The 23,299-nt window shown below is 44.6% G+C and overlaps 1 protein-coding gene across 10 annotated transcripts in view; it reads right to left on the bottom strand.

Annotated features, from left to right (window-relative positions):
• The window catches only part of Snrk (SNF related kinase), a 53,687-nt gene extending 31,593 nt beyond the window's left edge, over positions 1-22,094 (bottom strand). Inside the window, exons 1-6 of one of the 10 annotated variants that reach the window (XM_029482106.1) lie at positions 21,953-22,058; positions 7,931-7,980; positions 7,140-7,263; positions 6,560-6,645; positions 5,817-5,932; positions 2,023-2,718 (exon numbers count right to left, since the gene is read on the bottom strand). In XM_029482106.1, coding sequence (XP_029337966.1) covers positions 2,023-2,611 — 589 coding nt within the window. In that variant the 5' untranslated portion in view covers positions 2,612-2,718; positions 5,817-5,932; positions 6,560-6,645; ... (1 more) ...; positions 7,931-7,980; positions 21,953-22,058. The other 9 variants (XM_029482107.1, XM_029482108.1, XM_029482105.1 and 6 more) reach the window with 9 other exon arrangements.
• Positions 22,095-23,299: the final 1,205 nt, after the last annotated feature.

Genomic DNA, 23,299 nt, shown 5'->3' with positions numbered 1-23,299 from the left:
ATTTTGTCAAAACATCACTAACTTTGGCATAATAGCATATTAACAGAAAGAAGACTTTGTGGAACCAATTTTGTATTTATCTACACCACATCACAAAGGGTCAGTTAAAATCAAATAAAATAACAAAGAAAAAGAAATAACCCATAACTCAATTCACTGCACACTTCACTAACACATCATTATCTGCTGCTTGGTAACATTCTCCAAACACTTTTGTTCTTTTGAACTTTTCTGAAGCTTCATTATACAATATTTAGGATGGACGTAAGAGGAGGAGGGGGAAGGGAAGGAGAAGAGGAGGAAGGGGGGGGGGAGGGGGAGGGAGGAGAGCATCAGTGTAGAAGTGACAATAGAACAGAAACACAAAACTTCCTGGGACGTTCCTGGAAAATCTCATGTTCACTTTACAGCCCATGCATCACCTGTCAACACATGCCACTGCACTGTGCTTTAAACACTCATAACATTTGTATCATATGTCCTCTTTACCAATTGCTTTCTGTCCTTACACATACTTAAAGAAATCCATCATGATGGCACATGTGCTGCATTTTTACCAACCTACAAAATTAAGTAGGAATATTGAACAACTTATTCAACAGTGACATAACACACTTCTTTAGTGGGTTGGGGCATCCACAAGGCTCTGTGTTCCATACACACACACACACACGCACATGCAGACACACACACACACACACAGGAGAACTACTTGGTCACATGATGTGTACATCTTTCTTTACCAGGGTATTGCCAAACTGTCTTCTAAATTACACAACTGTTCCTGATTTTCACAACATTTGGCTTGGTCTCACGTCGTGTGTGGAAAGCAGAAAGGTATCTTACTACAGCTCTCTTCTGCTTCACCCTGTTTTACATATTTACATCCATGCCTGTTCTGTCACCTGGCTTTATTTTCTGATTTAAGTGGCTTCACTCACCAAAATCTCTGGCCCAAATACCCTAACAAAAGGCTGACTGAACCAGGTGGTCTTTGAAGGCAGAGGTCACCCGCCATCCCTTCTTTGTCAGAACCCAACAGTCTAACAAATTCTGCCTCCCTCCACCATGTTTTATATGACATCGTCAGTCTAACATGTCAGCATGTTGTTCTCACTCATCTCCTGTGGCCTGCAGCGCACACAGCAACACTCTTGTCTATGAAGTCTGATGTCCTGTTCATGTGACCTAAGAATATGTTTCTCTGAGATTAAATAAAATCTAAAGCTGATGGCACCTTCAGTTTAACAAATCCTTTCAAGTCTGAACAATTTCTTGTATGACCTTCACAACTGATATGGTTCAAGGGAACTAAGCTAATCTAACCTGAAAAAACAGCAAGTCCTTCCACTACAGACAGGTAACTCTGGACAAGAGTAGGAAGGATGCTAGGGGAGAAGGCAAGGGCAGCTGGGAATGCTAAGGGCCCCATACCAAGAGCCCCACATACACTGGCATGTAGCACAGCAGTTTCCTAGTCTGCCCTTTGTTCCCATGGTGATGGGGCAAAGTTCCCATCTGTACAATGCAAAAGCAAACAAAATGCCATAGGAAAGCTGTCCATCTTACAGTCAAAGAGACAGCAGAGTGGTCAGTTACTTATTCACGGTCACAATTAGCACGAGTCCAATTTCTAATAGCCATGTTACCACCCCAATGTTGTGTGACAAGATTGTTAAAGGACATTTGCAGGAAGGGATGGTCAGGGTTACTCCCAGAAAGCAATCTAAGAAGATGGAAGGGAGTAGACTCAGTCTTTAAGAAAAAAAGCTACAATGAATGCCCTGAAAGGTTCCCTTCAACAATACTCTAATTACCTTTGTTTTAAAAACACCTTTCGACATTTTCCCTTATAAGTTTGAAATAACCTGTCTGCCAGCTTAGGAACACACAGTATTCATGAGACCAAATTTCTTAAGAAAGACACATATAATCAAAATTCTCTTTGGAATTATTTTCAACCAACATAACCAACTAACAGCAGCGGCAGGTTCCACAGAGCTTCCTGGGTAGGTCACCTACCTACGGCAGGGGCATCGTACTCATCGCCAAGCAGGATTTCTGGAGCAGAGTATGCAAGAGACCCGCAGCTCGTAGTGAGCTTCTTTCCAGGTTGAAATTTGTTGCTGAAGCCAAAGTCTGTCAACTTCACAAGACCTTGTTTTTCAAAAAAGACTACATTCTCTGGTTTCAAGTCTCTGTGGACCACATGGAGTTTATGGCAATAAGATATAGCATGAACTATCTGAGCAAAGTACTTCTTGGCCAAGTCTTCGTTAAGACCCTCCTCGTGCTTCATTATATAATCAAACATATCTCCCCCATCTCCAAGTTCTAGAATGAGATAAAGTTTGGTCTGGGTGTCTATGACTTCATAGAGACGCACAATGTTGGGGTGCTGCACTAGTTTCATGCACCTCACTTCCTGGAAGAGATGACCAGTGGCTAGAGTGTCCAGCTTCGTCTTGTCAATGACTTTCACTGCCACCTTCTCACCTGTGAAGACATGCCTGGCAAGTTTGACCACTGCAAAATGACCTCGACCCAAGGTTTTATCCAGATCATATAATCCAGCAATTTTCCCATCATATCCTCGCTTGAACCCTGCCATGCTGGTTCAACAAACAGGAAAATGCTTAAAAGTGCTTGAAGTGGGTCTTCTCATATGAGTATATCTGTTGGAAATAAGGCCTTCATTGTCAACATCATAATGGATACCTGTAAAACAAGAGAGACAATCAACTTGTGGATTTTCTTTCTATTATTTTATTTTGAGTGCCTTAAGTTAGTTGCAGTATAAAATGAGTCAGGGTAGTTATTAAAAATCTACTTATATGCTTAGAATTTATAATTCGAAATAAAAGTTTAGAAGTACCATAGTCCACAGACAAAAAGCAGCAGCTCATTGGAAGCAATTGGCGGGGGGGGAGGGGGGGGAATATCAGAAATAAGTAACTGATAAGTTTGAAAAGCTATGTTTAAATGACAAATATTTTCCAAAAGTAAAATTCCATCAGACTTTAAAACCATGGTGAGAGACCCCAGCAATGGGCAGAGACACCTTGTTGGTGGTGTTCTTATAGTAGGCAGGGGCAAAGTGGACGGCAGTCCTTTGTTTCATCCTAGCTTGATGGGTGGTTTGGTGACTAAAGCTATTTATGTCTAGGACATATAAAAATCAAGTCAAATCCAGGCGGCACAGCACAGCACAGCACAGGAGGAAGACAGAGACCACAGGAAGACCACAATGCCCTTTAGCCCTTTGGCACAAGTGGATCACAGACACTCCCTGTCTCCAAGCCACTCAGCACAATGGAGGACAAGGTGCATGCATGGCCAGCCTGCAGTGGGAGCTACCACAATGTGAGATTATGTGGTGGTCAGAGAGGAGAGAAAGAGAAGTGGAGTAGCTTGAGCTTTATGGAGAGATGGAACTGGAGACTTGTGGGTAGAGAGGAGAAGTCTGGTGTGAGGGGCCAGCTCACCACCTGGGGCTATGGTCGGTCAGGTCCCAGCCTGAGCTGCCACTGAGGGTCATGTCTAAGTCTGTGACTACTCAGCAACAGGGGCCAAAGTTCATGTCCATAACTCATATTACGTCTAGCGTACATGGGCTGTCCCTGGTGAGGGCAGCCTCTGAGAATCACAGGATCATGTGCATGTCCATGGGCTGTGCATAACTGGCCCCTCCCCTCACTGGATGCAGTGAGCTCTGGAGAGCTGGTCCCATCTCTCATCTCTCGCCAGCAGCAGAACTGAGGAGAGCAGACCCTGTGCCTTGCTCAGGCAGCACAGTCGAACTAGTCCTGGTAGCTGGGGTGTGAGTGAGCCAGCCACAATGGCCTGAGTGTGGGAGAGCTGACCCTGGCACTCATTAGCTAGGTGTGGCATGGGTGCACAGGTGATGCCCCTGCTCCTTTGGCAGCTGGGAAAGCTGCTCACAGGGTCATGAGCTCAAGAGAATTATTCCTGCCCCTCATAGCTGCAGGACTCAGGATAGCACGTTAGGGCTGGTCCTGGTAGAAGGGATATGGGTGAGTTAGCCCAGTGGGTGAGTGCAGGAGAGCTGGCCCTACCACTAGTCTGGTGTGAGGTAGTATGGGTATGGGGCTGATACCCTCCCTTTTCTCTCCTTGTCACCAGCAGTAGCTAGGAGAGCTGATCCTAGAATCATAAGACCTAGCCCTGCCCTCTTACTGGCTGCAGCACTCATGGGCCCTGCACTTCACCTGGGTAATACAGAAGAGCTGGCCCTGATGGCAAGGCATGGGTGAACCAGCCCCAAGGGTATGAGAACGAGGAGCTGACCCAGTCCCTCACAGGCTGCAGCACTTGGGAGAGTGGGCCCTGAACCTTGACTGGGCAGCACAGTGGAGCTGCCCCAAGGGCATGAGAGCAGGGGAGCTGACTTTCTCTCTTGCCAATAGTGGCATTGGGCAGCCTAGCTGAAGCAGTGCTTATTATTGTCCTGGTGGTGCAGATAAGGGAGAGCCAACAGGCTGATTAGCTCAGCCACCACCCAGGCCCAGGGCCTAAATGGACCCACTCCAACATCTTATCATCTGCAAACTATTGGGACATGTGGAAGGGCCAGCCAGTCTTGCTGATCCAAAGCTACAAGATCTCCATGACACAGGGCATCAACAAGATAACCAGGAGGAGTCCAGATGAGGGTCTGATATTGATGGTGTCACAGAAGCCAGAGATCTCAAACCAGACCAATTGCAAGGAACACTTGCAAGTGAAGGTGTGTGGACACACTATGGCATACTACAGTCTCCATGATGAGATGTTTTCTATGCTTTGTTGTTGCTGGTTTGTGTGTGTGTTTTATTTTGGGGTCAGGTTGTAAGGCTGCAGGGACAGACATGGGAGGATGGGGGATGAGCAGGATGGGGTGCATAATGTGAAGTTTGAAAAGAAATATGGTGAGCATTCACAATAAAGGAAAAATGGAGAATAAGGACATAGGTAGAAACCCAGCAACCACTTGCTATCATCCAGAGACTAGGGATAGTTGCAGAGGGTATAGGAAGGCCTCTTTGGCAGTCTTCTCTCCCTGCATCTCTGAATGATGCCATGTGATCTGTGAGTATTTAAAGGTTCCTGAAGACCATTCCGTCACAGCCTCAACTCTAAGTCAATACTGACACAAAGAGGATATATAACTAAAACTCTTACTACATCTGAAGTGAAACTTATTCCCCAAGCAACTATCTGCTTCCTGACATCATGGAATTAGGCGTCCTTGAACACAGCAAGCACTCAACATTCTGGCTGGAGGTTGCTCACTCTTTATGCCCATTATGAGCTTTTCTAACTCACACATAATCCACTATGGCCTCTCACTGTCTCAGGGTATATAAGCATTCACTCTTACAAACCAGCTAAGTCTCAGATTTTTTGGTTTTAGAAGCCAAATTTCATATCATACTTAAAATTTTCAACCTTATAACAAACTTATGACAGAAATATGTTCTTATAAATGTTAACTCAGAAAAAAAAAACAAATATATAAAATTACACAAGTTAAAATAGCACTTTAAATCTCACAAACTGAACAAACACTTTAGAAATGAGTGCCAGAATCCAGTGACAAACATGCAAACCTCCCAGACAAGTTGTCACACACACTACTTTGGTGACGCCTTCTCTCATGGTCCCAGCTGTGTGCTCTAAAAGCAGACACACTACCTGTGATATTTAATGATGGAGGTACACATAACCTCCAACTAAAACTTAAGCACACTAGGACAGTGAGCATTAAAGCATTAGAACACGTTATTTCAAAGATCAGAAGAAAAGCCCAAACTTACTGAAATCTTTCCACAGGCACTCGTGGGGGTGGGACTGTACTCTGTCACAGGTTCCTGAGGTCAGACTGTCTCATCTTAAAGTCAAGGAAACTGCATACATGTGATTGGTATTAAAGCTAAAATTCAATATAAGTCAGACTTCAGAGCCCACACTGGAGATCAAGCCCAAGTCTTGCATTAGGCAAGCTCCACCACTGAGCTACATCCTCGTCCTCCAGAGCCCACTCTTGAAGATCTGACCACTCCAGTAGCATCACATTTGATATCTAATATAGTAAGAGTCAAAATGCGATTATGAAAGTGATGCCTTATCATATTAACACTGCTTCAAAAATTACTGAAATCACTTACTTAGGGCCACCTTACCTCAAAAACTGACAGACAATAAACTTACACAGGCCAACAATAGCATTGTCCAACTAGCATGTTCCATACTTTAGAAGCCACCGTGATTACACTTAGCCCTGACTTCTGAATGAGCACTGTACATGTCACATATCCAGCTTCACCACCCTTTCCCAGGTTTCACAACTACTCACCACATTCTGACCGCAAGGCAGTCTAGGAGCCGGAGTCAGCCCCGGGGCACATGACACCTGTCAGTGCTTTAAAACAACCTGTTCTGCTGTTTCTCTACAAACTGACTTGAGAACCAAAACGGAATGAGTCGATTTTTACTAAAATTTTAAATTAATAAACCATATAAGAGCTTGAGAAATGGCTCAGCAGTTAAGGGTGCTTACTGCTCTTTCAGAGGACCTGGGTTCAGTTCCCAAAACCAATGTTAATTCCAGTCCAGTCCAGGGTATCTGACATCCCTTCTGGGTACCTGTACTCAGGAGCACAAACACAGATATAGACACAGATACAGACACACAAAATAAAATAATTTTAATATATTCTATGTATACGAGTGCTCTATCTGCATGTACACCTGCATGCCAGAAGGCGGCACTGGATCCCATTAGAGATGGCTGTAAGCTACCATATGGATGCTGGGAATTGAACTCAGAAATCTCTGGAAGAGAAGCCAGTGCTCTTAACTGCTGAGCCATTTCTACAACCCCATAATTTTCTCAAAAAAAAAAAAAAAAAGACTAGTATATAATAAAATTGTTAGAAAGAACCAACTTCTTCTGTACTATGTATTATCCTGGTCCATCTGAGGTAATAATTGACCAGTATAAGCAGGGAAATCTAAATTGAAAAGTGTTTCTGTGTTTGGACATCAGGTCCCCTAAAGAAACTTTAATTCATATATATTTGGCTAGAGATGGTCTAATCTCAATCCTCAATTGACTCTGTGTGTTCAGCTGTTCTTACCTGTCTAAGTGTATGCTGCATATTTTTGCAAATTCAACTTTCACCTTCAAAACATTTCTTGGGAACTGCCTACGCCATTTTCTCGTCTTTATTCTTTTCCTCTGTATTTCTGTTAAGATGCATTCTGGAAAGTGGCAAATAGATCATATTAGATAAATCAATCTAGGGATTGTTAAAGTTAAGCCTGGGACTAAGAAAATGGCTCAGTGGGTTAAAATGTCCACACAAACAGAAGAACCTGAGAGAAATCCCCACGACCCATATTTGTAACCTCAAGTGCAAAACCTGGGGAGTGTGGGGGTGGGGAGCACAATGGCAGGCGGTTCCTGAGCTCATGTTCATGGCTGACCCAGCCAGGTCAATGAGTTCCAGGTTCAGTGAGGCGGGGAGAGCCAGGGAGATGGCTTAGGGATAAAGGTCCTCAATTGACAACCCAAACCCTATCTTTAGAACCCAGAAATTGTCCTCTGACCTTCACAAGAGACAGCTGTGGAAGGCGCACACAGAGAGTAAATAAATGAGTGTTTAAATTGGGGGTGGGATCAGCTGGATAATGACCAAGGAAAATACAATGATAACCTTTGACCTCCACATATGCACGCAGCATGCATGTACATACATATACATTACATAAATATGTGTGTGTATATAAAAATATATAAATACGCAGTATATAAATTGTTGCTCCCTCTCTGAGGCTCTCAGTGGCTCTGTCCTTCCCATACATGCTAATGTTGAGAGGTGACTGGGAGAGGTGCAGGTGTGTCTGTACTGGCTCGAGGACAACGTACCTTGCAAACAGCATACCAAATCACTCTGTTACCAGTATTTGCTGTTTCTCCTAAAGGAAAATACAGAAAATGATTTCAGTGCATTCTATTTGTTTCAATTTTGTTTAAAGTAAAACTACATATTCTAGGACAAGACAAACCTGCAAACTGCAAATCTGTCCTTGGTGACCTGTCTCCTCCTATTATCTTTCTTCCCTCTATTAATTATTATTCCCCTTTCCCTGCCACTGCAAGAGACTGGAGCCAGGGCTTTGCTCATACTAGGCAAGTTTTCTGTCACTAAGTCCCAGCCCCAGCCCCAGCTCGAATCACAGCTTTAAAAAAAATAGTTGCAATGAACCCCAAGAACACCTGCCATTTTCTAAAGACCTCCTAGGTAATAGGTCCTGAACCTGCATCTGCTGAATCCTAACTGTGCACCAGCAAAGTATGAATAGTGAAGCTCAACTCGTCTGATTTATCTCTGACTAGGATCCTGCTCGGCCTGCCCATGCCCCTGGACAAGTTCGCCAAGCTCCCACTACAGCAGCAGAGGACAGGAACCCGCATAAGTAAGGCAGAAATGCATTGTGATGCCAGCAACAGGCAGCACACGGAACACCTTCATGTCTGCCACCAGAGAGTAAACAAAACTGTCACTATGAGCAAAGCAGCTGCACTGTTTCCCATCCTGAGCACAGTAAGGAGTCCTTTCCAAAGTAGGCTTATAGGCTTTCCACCAACCTGAAACACAACACAAATAAGCAAAAGGCTTGAGTAATTGTGGTAGGTCAAAGCAACTCACAGCCCCACTAAAGGTGCTGAGTTCTGGGCAGTCAGTGAGCCTAAGTTCAGGTGTGCTTGAGAGAAAGTACAAGGTGTGGGAGAGCAGACACAAAAGATGATGTGTGGCGAGAAAGGCAAGTCTGCTGGAGTGAGAGCCAAGAGGACACCACAGCCATTCGCAGTCTCCCATTCACTGGCGGGTAAACTGCAGCTTACCAGCCAGCCTGCCTGCCTGCCAGACCCTTCAGCCCCAAGTGGGCCTTAGCAGCTCCTCCCACTAGCCCTGCCTGCTTCTCTCTCCAACAGCCATTCCTACAGTTTCTCTATCAAGGCAGCATGGTGGTTACGCACTGGTTCTGAAAGCTATCCTATGAGTCCAGACCACCAATCACAAGCCATAGGTCCTCAGCAAGTTACCTGACCTTACTGTACAGTCAGTTCCCTCACTAGACATGCTACTAACAAGAACACAGCCCTGCCTGTAAGCCTAGCACTCAAAGGGCAGAGTAAGAAGGATCAAGAGTTTGAAGCCAGCCTGCGGTTTATATAAAAGGCCACCATATTTCATCCCCAGACAAACTAAGTCAAACACACAAACTCTAAAGGCTGTGGAGGGGGATGGAGCGATGGCTCAGCAGGGCAGTGCTCTTACCTAAGCTCCGTTCCCAACATTTCACCTCAGATGGCTCACAAACACCTGCAACTCAGAAACCATCTGAAACTCCAGCTCTCTGTGGCACCTGCACTCATCATGTGCAGTGCACACACATGTGCAACTCACACACATGCATGTGCACACTCAAAGGCAATAGAAACAAATCTTTTCTGTAGGTTAAGAATAGTAGAGATCAAATAAGCTATATGACTACAATATTTGTGATCAGAAAACACACCGCCCACAACCTTGTTTGTGCTGCCGCATTCCTGCTGTTCCTCCTGGCTGCTTGTCTACATCAAGCGAAGAGCTCACTGAACTAGGTTCTTGCGTCCCTAACACATCAAACTGAAAAACTAGCAATAAGAAAGATCTTGGGATACAGAAAATAATATGTCTAACTTAACACTAAAATCTGATTTTCTTTTTCTTTTTCTTTTTTGTTGTTGCTGTTGTTGTTTCTTTGTTTTTGAGATGGGGGTCTCACTATGTAGTCCTGCTCTGTAGATGAGGCTGGCCTTAAACTTAGAGGTCTATCTGCCTCCTGAGTGCTGGGATTAAACGTGTGTACCACCACTCTTTGGCTAAAATCTGATTTTCAATAAAATGCCTTTTAAAGAAATGTAAGTACTTGCTTCCCTGCTGCAATGTTTGACTTAGTATCACTACGTAGCCCAGGCTGGCCTCCACTCCAGATCTTCCTGCCTCAGTCTCCCACAGGCCAAGATTACAAGACTGCATCATCATGCCATCTTAAGTAATATACTCATAGCAAATCTGAACGTATAGAATGGAAAACTTTAACCTCAAGGGTAAAGGAGTGGCCACAGTGCTAGCGAGGACATCCGCACACTTAGCTACCTACAGTGGTCTCAACTTTATCCAGCTCTGTTCACCACTCAACCCCTGGTCTGTAGCTCCTGCCTTTGTCCTTAGAATTTCAACTATGAAAAAACATGTTTAGTTTCAGAAAAAGTTTAATCAGAATATGTTGGCAAAAAGAGTGGGGAAATAGTAAGAGAAAAGTCATCTGTATCTCCTCTCTGGTAAGAAACCAAACAGAGAGCTTTGAAGCTGTCCTCTGGGGACACAGCCAGGTACACATTTTAAAATAAACTGGCAGAAACACACAACAAATTAAATACACTAGTAATTTACTTCATCAAGTTTGGAAAATGCAAACCTGTACTAGTAAACACTCACCTGCAATCTTGGAGGATGGTTCCAAACCTGACATTCACCGTTAAAAAGCAGATACCTTAAGTACAATGACTACTTTCCCTGTCTTTGTAGAACATTTTCTCATGCTAAGCTCTTTAAAAATCAGTATTTTAAACAACTGCATTACTGAGCTGGCATCTTTCTGAACAGCAAGCATCACTAAGACCAGCCACTTTAAAGCAGCCTTCTTGCATGGCACAGACTTACCAGTTTGATACCTAGGCTAGAGTTAAATGAAGCAGGCTAACTAGGTCGACAGTGTTTGGTACATGGAAACGGCAGTCCGAGAAACAAATAGTGGTAGGTGTTATAAGAATATACTAATGTTCTCTCAGTTCAAGCAGGCAGAAGCCACTAAGCATCGAGGTGTGGCTGAAGAAGAGGAAGGAAGGAAGTGTGGGTGGCCCTACACACTTTGCAAGCTGCTGCAACAGTAGTAGAAGCAGCCTATGCTACCTCTACACTGGGTCTGGAAGCCACTGTTACTCCTGCTGAAACTCACTTTGAACTTTCTGGTCGCATCACCACTGCTGCAGTGGGGTATGTTTGTCAAACATCCTGCAACTCTTTTCCCCCAGGAGAAGTAATCAGAGATGTCACTGCACCCAACACTGAACAAACTCACAGCTTGCTGAGAAATCAAACAAGACTGGCTGTGTGTAAAAATCAAGCTACCCCCTAAGCCTCACAACACTTTGTTTAGAAAATAACATTCCCCCAAATGAGTCGATCAATATCCCAATACACAGAAAACCCCCAAACAAAGCAAACTAGGCCAGTAGTTCTTCACAGACACACACAACCCAAGGCTCTGATTTTGAAAAGCTGGCCTAACACTGGATTTAACCTTTTCCATACAAACTAACTGGCATTTTTTTTTACAAATATTAAAAAATGAAAATGATAATCCTTAATCATAGGGACATCTGACAACCAGACTGGAAGCCACACCTAAAAAGAACCAGCTGAATTCAATGATGCAGCCAACACTCAGTGACTATACCAAAGTGATCTGCTGGTTTTTGCTAAAACTTTATCAACAAAAGTGATACAGGGTCCCAGAAGACCCTAATGAGATCCTCCAGTAATATCAGGAACCACAGGTCAGGTACAGTGAACACAGCCCTGTTACGTATTTTCTAGTGTTCTCTTTATCCAAAATTAGCAATACTCCAGTGTCTCCTCCTTCTGGGAGTAACCATGTAAATTAAAGACCAACACCCACAACAGGTCAACAGGCCCTAAGTTTTGGAAGAACTAGAGTTCTGTACTGGAGGGGAGTGTGCTAGAAATTACTATGGGTTTATTATAACTGTATCAGCCTGCACTCACTGGACAGACTTACTGTGGCATTAAAATTAAAAGGTAAGCCAATAACTCCTATTAGAAATGATCTAACAGGCAGGGTTACATCCTCAAATCTAAGGACTTTGGAAAGAAAGGTAATGCCTTGTGGGACTGTGAAAGGCAACCTGTTTTCTGGTCGAGTTAGGTTCAAATCCCAGAGACCCAACAGATTAATCTGCAAGGGACAGAAGGCCCATTTGCCATGCTCCCAGACATAGGCTCCTGACATGAGGACCCAGCTCCATCATTCTGTGGTCATCAGTCACTTAGGCTATAGTCAGGCATGCTCCTCCCCACAGCTACCCTGCAACAGCAAGGCAGCCCAGCCCACTATAAAAGGGCCCTCCTCTCTCCCTTAAGCTTTTGCTCTCCTTCTCCTCCTCTCCTTCTCTCCTCTCCCCTCTCTCCAGTGGCCATGGCTTCTACTTCCCTACTCTTCTCCCTCTCTGCCTTTCTACAATAAACACCTTAAAACCATGGACCATCTCTGTTCACTGAGATCTGCCATGCTGGAGCAATGGAGCAGGCTTCCCCTAAAGAGCCGCCAGCCAACCCAAGCAGTCTCTCAGCCTTTCTTAGTTGACTGTAGTTCTCTGCCTAGGAGATTCCAGAGACCATTACAGAAAGCCCCAAATGGTCAAATTGTAGAGAACAACTGGTCTTGGAGTGCTCAACCCCAGTGGATACATATGCAACACAACTCAACACAACAATTCAACTACAACACAACACTTAAGGCTCAGAATATCGGGAAGAGAGAGCAGAAAGACTATTAAGATCAGGAAATCTACTCTGAGCCTATGTCTCCTAGAAATAACAGAGAAGCTCCACTCATAACACCTCAACAATACGGCTGCTTAACCAAGACCTGCACAAGGATGGATGGCACCAACAGACTTGTTTTCATGCTCTAATGCTCTTGCAAGTAGGCAACACTAATGGCCTCTAACCCCTTAACAAGACAACAATGCCAGTTCAGAGGCCTGCTCCAGGCTCTCAAGGCAGCGTCTGTCTGGCCAATGCAGATCAATACTCAAAGTGCTAGCTTAAGTAATCTTTTCTTGTCTAAGCAGATCAAGAGATCAAGTTGTAACTGGAACATACAGAGGAGCCAAGCAAGTCCCAAACGATGCTGGGCAGACAAGGCAGAGCAGAGCTGGTACCTGTGGAGGGGACCCCGGGTAGCAAGTCACAAACAAGCCTTCGAGCCACAGCACAGGTAAAGTCAACCACCTCAGCAGAACCTGCCTCTTGGGAAACCATGCCATCACTGTTTAAACCAACCAGTGTGGTGACAGAGCTGACATAAGTACTTACATAACAATACTGACCTAAACAAAAGCTCTTGTGGAAATGTCTGCAAAAGAGAAAAAAAACAAAACAAAACAAAACAAAACAACCCACTTTCCCCAGGAAAACAGAATAATGTAAAGTAGAAATCATGGAAAATGTAAAACATTTTAAACCACCTCTTTTTTAAAGACCTAAAGCACTGTCAACTTCATTTTTATTCTCTGTTCCTTCTTTCTCTGATCTGGGATGAAGATGGCCATTTAAAAATGGTCATAAAAGGAATGCTGAAACAGACAACTCACCACAGACTAAAAGTATTGGCTGATTCTGACTTAAAAGAATCACTAGAATTTTCTTACAAGGGTGGGGCTGAATGCTAACTTTCTGAATAGCAAAAACTTGATAAATTAATATCCTTGATTTACAGCCTTACTGTAGGCTGGACATTCCTAGCCCAACCTCAAGTGTTCCCAAATCTGACCACAGTAGACAGTTTCATACCATGAAACAAACTTTCACAAACTTAAAGCTTATGCAAAATTATCTTGAGGCTATGTGTCTTAAGTTGTACATGGAACATGAGTGACTTTCAAGTTTAGAGTTAGATCCCACCCCACAAATTGCATTAAATTTCTATTTAAAATCTGATATTCTAAAAATCTTCAAAAAGGTGAGGAATGCCCAAACTCCAAAACCTAGTTCTGGTTCCAAGCATTTCAGATAAGGAACATCTAACTTGTTCTAAGGTGTCTAAAATAAAGATGAGTACAAATATTTTATATTCAGTAATGTTCAATAATATTTAAAGGTCAAAACTCAGAACTAACATATAAGTCCACTATACAGAAATGATGGAATAAATCAGTCTACCCAGTATTAACATTATGTTGTATAACACTATGTAGAAAAAGTTCAGAGGCTACAGAGAGCTCAAGTCAGCGAAGTGCCTCTCACAGTAACCACAATCCATGTAGAAAGCCAGTGTGGTTGCACACGTGTGGAATCTGAGCATCAGGGAGACAGAAACCAGTAGGCTAAGGGGCTTTCTGGCCAGCCAAGCCCAGTCTCACTGCACTGGCTTTCTGGCCAGCCTGCACCCAGGGCTGCCCTCTGCCCTCTACATGCATGCACACACATATACATTCATACATGCTAAATTCATTTACTGAGTCTAATAGCACACCATCTCAATTTTTTAAAACTATGTTCTTTGCTTTAATGTATACATTTTTTAAATCTAAAATGCTAAATCAATAAGAATATATTTTCCTTCTTTATGATTTCCTGTCCTTTTGGAATTTGTTAGTGAAACACGTACTACTTTTATAGCCCAAGAAAGAGATATGTACCTTTTGCAAAAAGAGATCTATGAATTAGGCCATGCTCTTTGAAATACATTGTTGAAGGCCTGTTTTTGTGCTCTTAAGAAACAAGACCCGAGGTAGCAGGTATGCAGCTCTTTGGGGCTGGGAGCAAGAACACTAAGCAAAAGTGTGTGCCTTAGTGGAGGACACTATACCATCCCTGTCTTTAGAACCTAACAAACCAATAAAGAAAACAGGATCCTGTAGAAAAAGCCCACCAGCGGCTTTCAGATGGAAGAGAAGGGGGACCAAAGAAGGACAGGGACAGTCAGACCAAGGCTCCTGCAGAGCCAGCAGTAAACAGAGCAGCAGAGAGAAGGTGTTTGCTTGGCTGGCTCAGAAAAGAGAAGCACCATTCTGAGTCAAGTTCTAACTGTGGAGAAGTGAATTCCGTAAGCTAAGGAAAAGGCTGTTACTGAAGGGTGCTTATGACTAACCATTGAGTTACTAAGTTAGTTACTAACCATTTAGTTACTAAGTTAGTCAAGATGTGTGAAGTGCTGAAAATGCCCAGAAAAGGGCATCAGAAAGCTCATCTGTGTCTCAAGGCAAGAAATGGATTTAGGATCCACAAGGAAGCAACTAAGAAATAAGATCATCAGAGATTTCAAACCAGTTTCAAAAGTTCATAAACATTTATTTGTTGACTTATTAGATCTCCCATCACCACCCATAGGCAGCATTCTAGCATTCAGTGAAGACAGAAGTGAATTTTATCATAAAACCAGTGACTTTTTATTGTCTTGTTTCAAACTTAAAATGTCTCTTACTGTAATTGCATGTAAATTCCAGTTTATTTGGAATGGTTTAAAACAGTAAGCCAGCCAGGCAGTGGTGGAGCACACCTTTTATCCCAGCACTTGGGAGGCAGAGGCAGGTGGATTTCTGAGTTCAAGTCCAGTCTGGACTACAGAGTGAGTTCCAGGACAGCCAGGGATATACAGAGAAACCTGTCTCAAAAAACAAAACAAAACAAAAAAATTAAAAAAAAAAAAAAAAAAAACCGAGCTGGGCGGTGGTGGCGCACGACTTTAATCCCAGAACTTGGGAGGAAGAGGCAGGCGGATTTCTGAGTTCGAGGCCAGCCTGGTCTACAGAGTGAGTTCCAGGACAGCCAAGGCTACACAGAGAAACCCTGTCTCGGAAAAGCCAAAAAAAAAAAAAAAAAAACCCAAAACCTAAGCTGTAAGCCAAGGGGCAAAGGAGATGCTCAGGGGACAACAAACAGCATTGCCACCAAGCCTGACCATCTGAGTTCAACTGCCAGGCACCAACACCTGCACGCTGTACTCCACACGCACACTCTCAATCAATCAATCAATTTAGACAATTAAAAAGAGGACCAGAATTCCTGGGAATCTATGCACATAAGGGTAAGACAGCAGGAACAGAGATGTTAGTGAGGGGCTCCCTTTGCCTTCCTCCTGTGCCTGGGGAGAGCTGCCTGGGGTGGACTCTAGGCCCACTGGCCCCACCCAGGACTAGAACATTTTCCTATAATAATGCAGTGCTTCCCTTTTACCCACAGGGCTCTCTAATTTCCAGAGAAAACAAAGCACTACAGTGGACCTCCGGGGATTTCTGGTCTCCTCCAATTCTGACATGCCATAGAAGTGCTGGTCCCAACAACCCACAGAACAGAACTCACAATGCAGCAAAGGCTCACCTGCTAATAAGTATTGCCAACAATAATTCTTGAGAATCTGTGTTTAAGTGAAGACAGGAACTTATGGGCAAACAAGTACACGGAAGACAGGCTGAGGTCATTACTGGTCACCTAAAAATGGAACAACTTGAAAACAACATCCTACAATTGCTTGTACACCATCTGTGGACAGACTACAAGAGTCCTCCCAAACTAAATCAAGAGAACAAGTCAAGAAAAATTCAGGGAAGCTCTAGTTACTTAAAAATTGTATCCTTTTCCAAAGAACAAATTTAATGTACTTTGCAAATCACATTCTTTCCATTTGTTTCAAAAAAGCAGTTTCCTTCCTAAGGGCATGGGTAAACATTCATCAACCAAGGGAACAAATCAGTCCCTGAAGCCAGACTAAAGACACTGTCATTCAAATTTCTCTCGCACTATCATAATTCTTCACGCCAACAGAAAGCTGTTTAACCTACAGAAAATTAGGTAGAACAGAACACCAACTTTAAGCTCCAGTCTACTATTCAGTGTTGTACATCATCATTAAAGACAACCAAAGTTCTCTTGCACAATACAGCACCACAATCCATTCACAACCAGGTTAGCACATTGTCCTAGACCCAAAATGAACTTTTCATAGACATGTCACAGTGAAGATGTTTAAAATGTAAGTTCTACTCTCTCCCTCTCTCCAACCCAGAACTGGAATAAAACAGTGAACCAAGTTTCACGGTCACTCCAACTTCCCCCAGCTTTGCCACACAGCAAGTGAAAGTCAGCACAGAGGGAGACAGAGAAGGAGCCAGCTGTAGGTTTAAGGTTCCATATTTCAAAGTGTCGCTTGGTAACAGTGCTAAGGACTGTAAGGTTAGTTCCCTAATCTACTGTCATACTCCCTAGTAACCATGACAACCTGCTCCCAAACACCGCTCCGCTGTTTACGGCCTCTTGCAGGGACAGGCATTAAAAAAAGAGGTGTTCTTTCCTTTAAATCTGCCTTGGGGGTTCACAGAAGGCATCCCAGAGAAATCTCTGTGTGTGCTTAAGATACAAATTGAAATCATGTTGTGGGAAAGAGGCTTTCCAGGAAAGATAGCTGAGAGACCTTACTTTGATGGGACAGTACTACCAGTGGAGCACAGATCCAAAGGGCCTGGTACCAAATTATTTTTTTTCTCAGGTCTGGCTAGCCCTAACTAATGCTTTACCATCCAACTTAAAGGTCACCATCCTGATTATCCCCTGTGCTCTCCCCACCTCCTGTCACACACCAGCTCCCCCATATACACTAGCAGCACAATATCCTGTACCATTATCATCATCACTGTGTGTCACAGATTTGTATGACAATGTAATCACTAATCTGCATCCCCACTGGCTAGGTAAGTTTAGCTGTACAAATCATGTGTGCCTTATTCAGTTCTGTAACCCAGGTATAGTATCTGTACACATAGTAACTGTTAGGTATAGTATCTACCTAAAACACACTGATACATTTTATTATATGAAGGAGTCTCAGGTAAAGAAACAGCAATCAAATGATGGCTTCAGAAATTAGTCCAGCTGCAAAATGGAGATCTGACCGGAAGGACAAAACCCATCTGGGAGACGGCTAAGGAGGCAACTAGAAACATCTCCAGGTACACGATCACCAACGGCTTAGAACTGAGGGCTGCCAGAGTCTGGACGGTGATGGTGAGGATCGAGCAGAAGACCTCGCTGTAGAGGCAGGACTCCATGAGTGAAGCACCCAGGGGGCAAGCAGAGAGACATGTGGAATGAGGAGAGCGGGAGCTGGTGGAGAAGGAGGAGGACAACATCTACAGATGCTGCCAGAGAACTGAATTTCCTCCTAGCTCCAAAACTGTATGCCTGAAAAACAAGGGAAGTCCAGCCTAGCTGTATTAAAACAGGCATGTTTTCCATTAATGGGCTTATAAGTCATTTTAACTGACGAAGGCACGTCTTGAGTGCACATACTGTATCAGGCATGGCTCCCACCTGGGGATACAAGAACCAAAGCAATCAGCCTTCAAGGAGTTGCCTGAGAAAGTAAGCACATTATCAACAACTGAGAAAACCAGGCCCACTGGAGCTGTGTTTGACCAGTTACCATATCAGTCCTATGGTGTGCTGAGATGCTGACTTCATACCCAACAAGAAATGGTGTAGGCAAATCTGCAATTGAGTGGTGAACAGAAATAGATAGATGGACTCTCTTATTTTGCACCTGGAGACGACATGTCCCATGAATGGACCATGCCCTGTCACTGAGTTGCCCTGGACTGAGTTGCTATCAGCAGCAGACTGGAGGGGGTCTCAGCCTAAGAAAGGGAGAGAGGCCTGATAAGCATGGAAGAGCCTGCTGAGCACAGGCCAAATTCTGGAAGTGCCGAAGGAAATTCCTGGGAGGCTCTTGAAGTGACAATGGAGAGATGAGTGTTCAGGGAGGACGGAGAAGGAATCTGTAGGCGGGGTCCTCTCCTACCAAAGGCAAGAAATGGTTTCCCAAGGGGTGAAAGACCACAGCCCAAAACAGATGTGCAGAAAAGCAGATGAGGAAATAATTCTGTGAAAATAACAGTTCAGTTCTGGCCCATCCCAGGCAGACCACACCTGCAGTGCTCTCTCCCAAGGCTACTAGACCTCATGGATTTGACAGTGTGGCTCTTCCCAAACAACAAAAGCCAACACATCCCAAAGCTGGTGTCACACCTTCCTCCCTTTACAAATGCTTTACAGAATGTGCTGTGCAGTTGTGCTGTGTCCACCTCAACTCCCTTCCTCACACTGAGTCTGACCTCCTGCTCCCTCAACCCCCTGCCTGGAATGCTAGCCTTTGAGACTGGCCTTCAGTGAGTAGCACCCCCTACTGTTCGTTCACTGCCTCCTGCTCTATTCCTGTCAAAAGCAATCCTTCTGCTAGTTTGCCTTAGTGTTCCACAATAGCTTGCTTCCAAGAGCCTAAGGGCAGAAACTGGTTTCTGCTTTCTCCTACTGCTACCCTTCTACCCTGGAGCCTTCCAAACAGATAAAAACTCTAGGAATTCATGATTAAGGATAAGTCTATCCTCCCACATCTACTCAGCCTTTCTACCCTAGTAGACCTAAGACTTTTGTCTGCACATAATGGGGAGTACCTGCATCCTGAACAGCAGGACTTTGTTGTATTTTGAGGAAAGGTCTCACTATGGTTGCACTTGCTACGAAACCCAGGCCAGTTTCGAACTCATGATTCTCCTTATCTCAGCCTCCCCAGGGCAGGGAGTGTGAGTGTGTGTGTGTGTGTGTGTGTCTGTCTGTGAGAGAAAGAGATCACATGCTTCAGGAGAGTGTGTTTGTGTGTATGTGTGTGTGCGTGCGCGCATGTGTTATCACACATGCTTTTATTCCTGAGATGCCACACATACTATGTAGCCCAGGCTGGACCTGAATTTTGATCCTTCCTATCTCTGATGCTCAAGTACTGATATTACTTGGTGCTGAGTTAGTTTTCCTACAAAAATGTGTTTTAGCTAAACATTCTATCTTGTGGTTGAGATGCTGTTAAAGTAAGCCTTCAGTGTTTCTCACCTATGTGTTTAAGTCAGAAAATCCGGGCTGTGTAGAAAATTCACATACCTTTTTTTCAGCTTAGGCAGTATAATGAACTGATGCTCAGAACGGTGCAATAGGAAATAAATCATGTTTTATTTAATACCAGTGCTTAGAATCATAGCTACTCACTATATCCCCCAAATAGCCTTTTCTAGTTATTCACTTTCAACAGGAGAGAAGCAACCTCACTTTAGTGTGGACATGCCCAGTAAAAACAACACAAATGCCCTTCAATTTTAATTAAAGGACAGTTAAAAGGCTTCCTTTTAGGATTATGTGATTAAGTTACATGATCACCATATAAAGACCTAATCTGTATGTCTGTCTGTTCTATAGAAGTAAAAATAAAAATTAGTGTTCATCCAGTTCTTGGATGTTTTAAACCAGTAGCTCTCAACTGTGAGCTGCGACCCCTATGCATTCAAACGACCCTTTCATGGGGGTCACCTTAGACCATCAGAAAACACAGATATTTACATTGTGATTCATAACAGCAACAAAATTATGGTTATGAAGTAGCAATGAAAATAATTTTATGGTTAGGAGTCACCACAACATGAGGAAATGTACTGGTCCAAGCATTAGGAAGGCTGAGAATCATTGTTTAATCAAATGTGTCATACTGCAATTATCCATTAAAATTTACTCAGAAGAGCATAAAAGGATAAAAGAAAATTTCTGCATAAAGTAAAATAACTAGCTGTGCAAAAATTTAAAAGTCAAAAAGTGGCACTTAAGAGTTTCTGATCAGAAAGCTTTGAGGACAGGAATATGGAGTCAGTGCTATGCCCTCGATTTTTTTTTACCCAGCTTCATTATGTGACCTTGGGAATGTCATATAATTTCTTTAATCCCTAGGTCTGTAAAATGGGTCAATTTTACACTGACAGTCAGAAAAATTGCTATGTATTTGATGTTCTCTGAAAGAAACTTGTCTAATTAGTATGTTTAATTACCACACATACAGAATAGTCTTCAAGAACCCAATTCCAAGAGAAATATTTAACCAGACGCTGAAGACAGATTTCTCTGAAGGGAATGGTTTTATAAATCTGGAAAACACTGTAACAAGATTAGAAATTAACAAGTTGATTACATAATCCTTGACAACCTGGGCTTCCGACTACACCGATACGCACTGTGATAAGTTAGGGATCAGTTTGGGACAGTGTCCCAATCCCTACAAAGAATCCAAACTGAGCCTTTTGACCCTGGACAGGAATCTGTGGGAAACTCTGCAGAAAGAGCTGTACACCTGTAGGTCCATCGCTTACCTCACCTTAAACCTGACAAAACACTTCAAGCATCCAGATGGTTTCACCAAGGCTCCTAAGACTTGGAGAATACGCTCATTTAAATGGAAGGGAAAGTAAGAAATCTGACAGCCCAGAGGCCCTACAGCCTCTGACTTCTACAGTCTTAGGAACCCCGGAGAGAAATTCCCCAATGCATACATGACCCGAACTCACAGCGAAGCTCCTAGGTTGTAGCTGACCCCACTGTTAAGAACATCACAGCTGGAGGAAGCCTAAGCTTAAAGGGCTGCCACTCTCCTGGCTCCCGAGTCCAAGCAAAAGGCAACAAGGTGTTTGTTTTTATTGCAAATGGTTCGGAAAGAAATCAACAGGCGATGTCTACGGAAAAGAACAGCGTCTCCTAACGCGAAAATATCCGAGCAGTCCCCGGGGAGCCGCACCGCTGCCCCTTCCGCAGCCGAGCGCCCTTCTCCGTAGACAACCGTGTCCCCGAGCTATCGTGAGGCGGCGGCCGCCCGGCTCTGCAGCGGGACTCGCGGCCCACGGGGAAACTGAGGCCCGTGGATCTCGCGTCGCCCGGGGCCCGCTGCGGGCGCGGCGCGGCGCGGGGCCGCGTCGACTCCCGCGCTGCCGCAATCCCGCGGCGGCCGCAAGGGCAGGGCCGGGCCGGGCCGGGCCGGGCTGCGCGAAGCCCGCAGGCCGGGCGAGCTCGGGGCCGGGGTGGTGCCGCGGGCCGCGTCCTCTGCGCAGGGCACCCCGGGCCGAGCGCGCAACTTACTTTCCGCCTGCGGCGGCGCCAGCCCAGCCCCGCTAAGGCGGCCGCTGAGAAGAAGCGCAGACCCGGCCCACGCTCCCGCGCCGCGCTCGCCCTACCTCAGCCGGCAGGCGGGCATCCGTCCGCAGCGGCCGCGGCGTCGACAACTCCCTCCCGGCCGCCGGAACCCCGCACCCAGGGCTAATCATAATACCGAGCGGGCGGCCGGGGGTGCGGCCGCGCTGCGCATGCGCGAGCCTTGCGTCATCGTGACGAAAGCGATGGGGTGGGGTCTTATGTGAGGGCGGGGCCTTGGGTCGGGCGGGGCGGAGTTAACCGGGCGCACCTGCAGGCCAGCTCAGGGTCTGCTGGAGGGCGTCCTGGCCCTGACCTGGGCACATCCTACTCTGGAGAGCACAGGCACCGAGAATAGAGATTATACAGAAGGAAGCACCAGGACGATGGACAGCGGCAGCAGGCATAGCAGCTAGAGCTACAGCTTTCAGGGGATATCTGAGGAGATCTTGGGGCTGAGGGCAAGGAGCACATACACTTTATCCATCAAGGTTCACCCTATCTCCTGTCTAGTTTGAAGCAATGGGAGACAGCAAAATTAATATACATATGCACGTGCATATATATATGTATGTATATCACATATGCACAAGCATGCATACACATATGCACATATATATACATACACATTTCTTTACTGTTTCTTCTCTCTGGGAATCCATTTGAAGAATTCTGTTGCTTTTGTTACCACTAAAGCAGAAAGAAGCAAAGCCCAACACCTCTAGAGTCAAAAGACACTGGCCAGGCCAGCAGCCTCTGAGAAACAGCGTGGAGAAGTACACATCAGGCACTAACTTGGCTGTTCATGGTTCTGTTCCAAGATGACTCAGATAGGGATGTTAGTGGTGGCAGGACAAGAGGGAGGGAACTCCCAGCTCTATCTCCTGGAAGGATAATGAGCCATGGAGACTAGTCCTCTGAGGCTCCTGAAAAGAAGCCAGGTGCCAGGTTTCTCTCCCCTACTTTTCCTTCTGTGTTCCTGCATCCACAGAAGAAGAAGAAGAAAAAAACACACACACACACAAGCAGAATGAGCTTCTTACATGTCCAAGCCTGGCTCAACTGACTGGACAAAAAAATCTAAATGGCTTTTGCCATCTCTGTTGGTCAGAAAATGGCAAGTCTTCTTCCTTCCTTCCTTCCTTCCTTCCTTTATTTATTTATTTATTTATTTATACTACAACATCCACTTCGCATGCCTGAAGATGGCTGGGAAGCAGAATGAATGGGAAGGTGGTCTCGATCTTCTGCTGAAATGTGTGCTTAGACCTTCAATTATCCTAATGCTTTAGCCCTGGGTAGCAAAGTGCACATAGGAAAACCCCAGCATTGGCCTCTGCTCATGCTGGCCTCACCTGATTTAGGATCATGAAAGGACAATGTCATTTGAC

Source organism: Mus caroli, chromosome 9, assembly GCF_900094665.2.
Source record: "Mus caroli chromosome 9, CAROLI_EIJ_v1.1, whole genome shotgun sequence".
In the NCBI taxonomy this organism is placed as follows: Eukaryota; Metazoa; Chordata; class Mammalia; order Rodentia; family Muridae; genus Mus; species Mus caroli.
The sequence above is the reverse complement of the archived record's forward strand: the minus strand, read 5'-3'. Positions and strand labels throughout refer to the sequence as shown.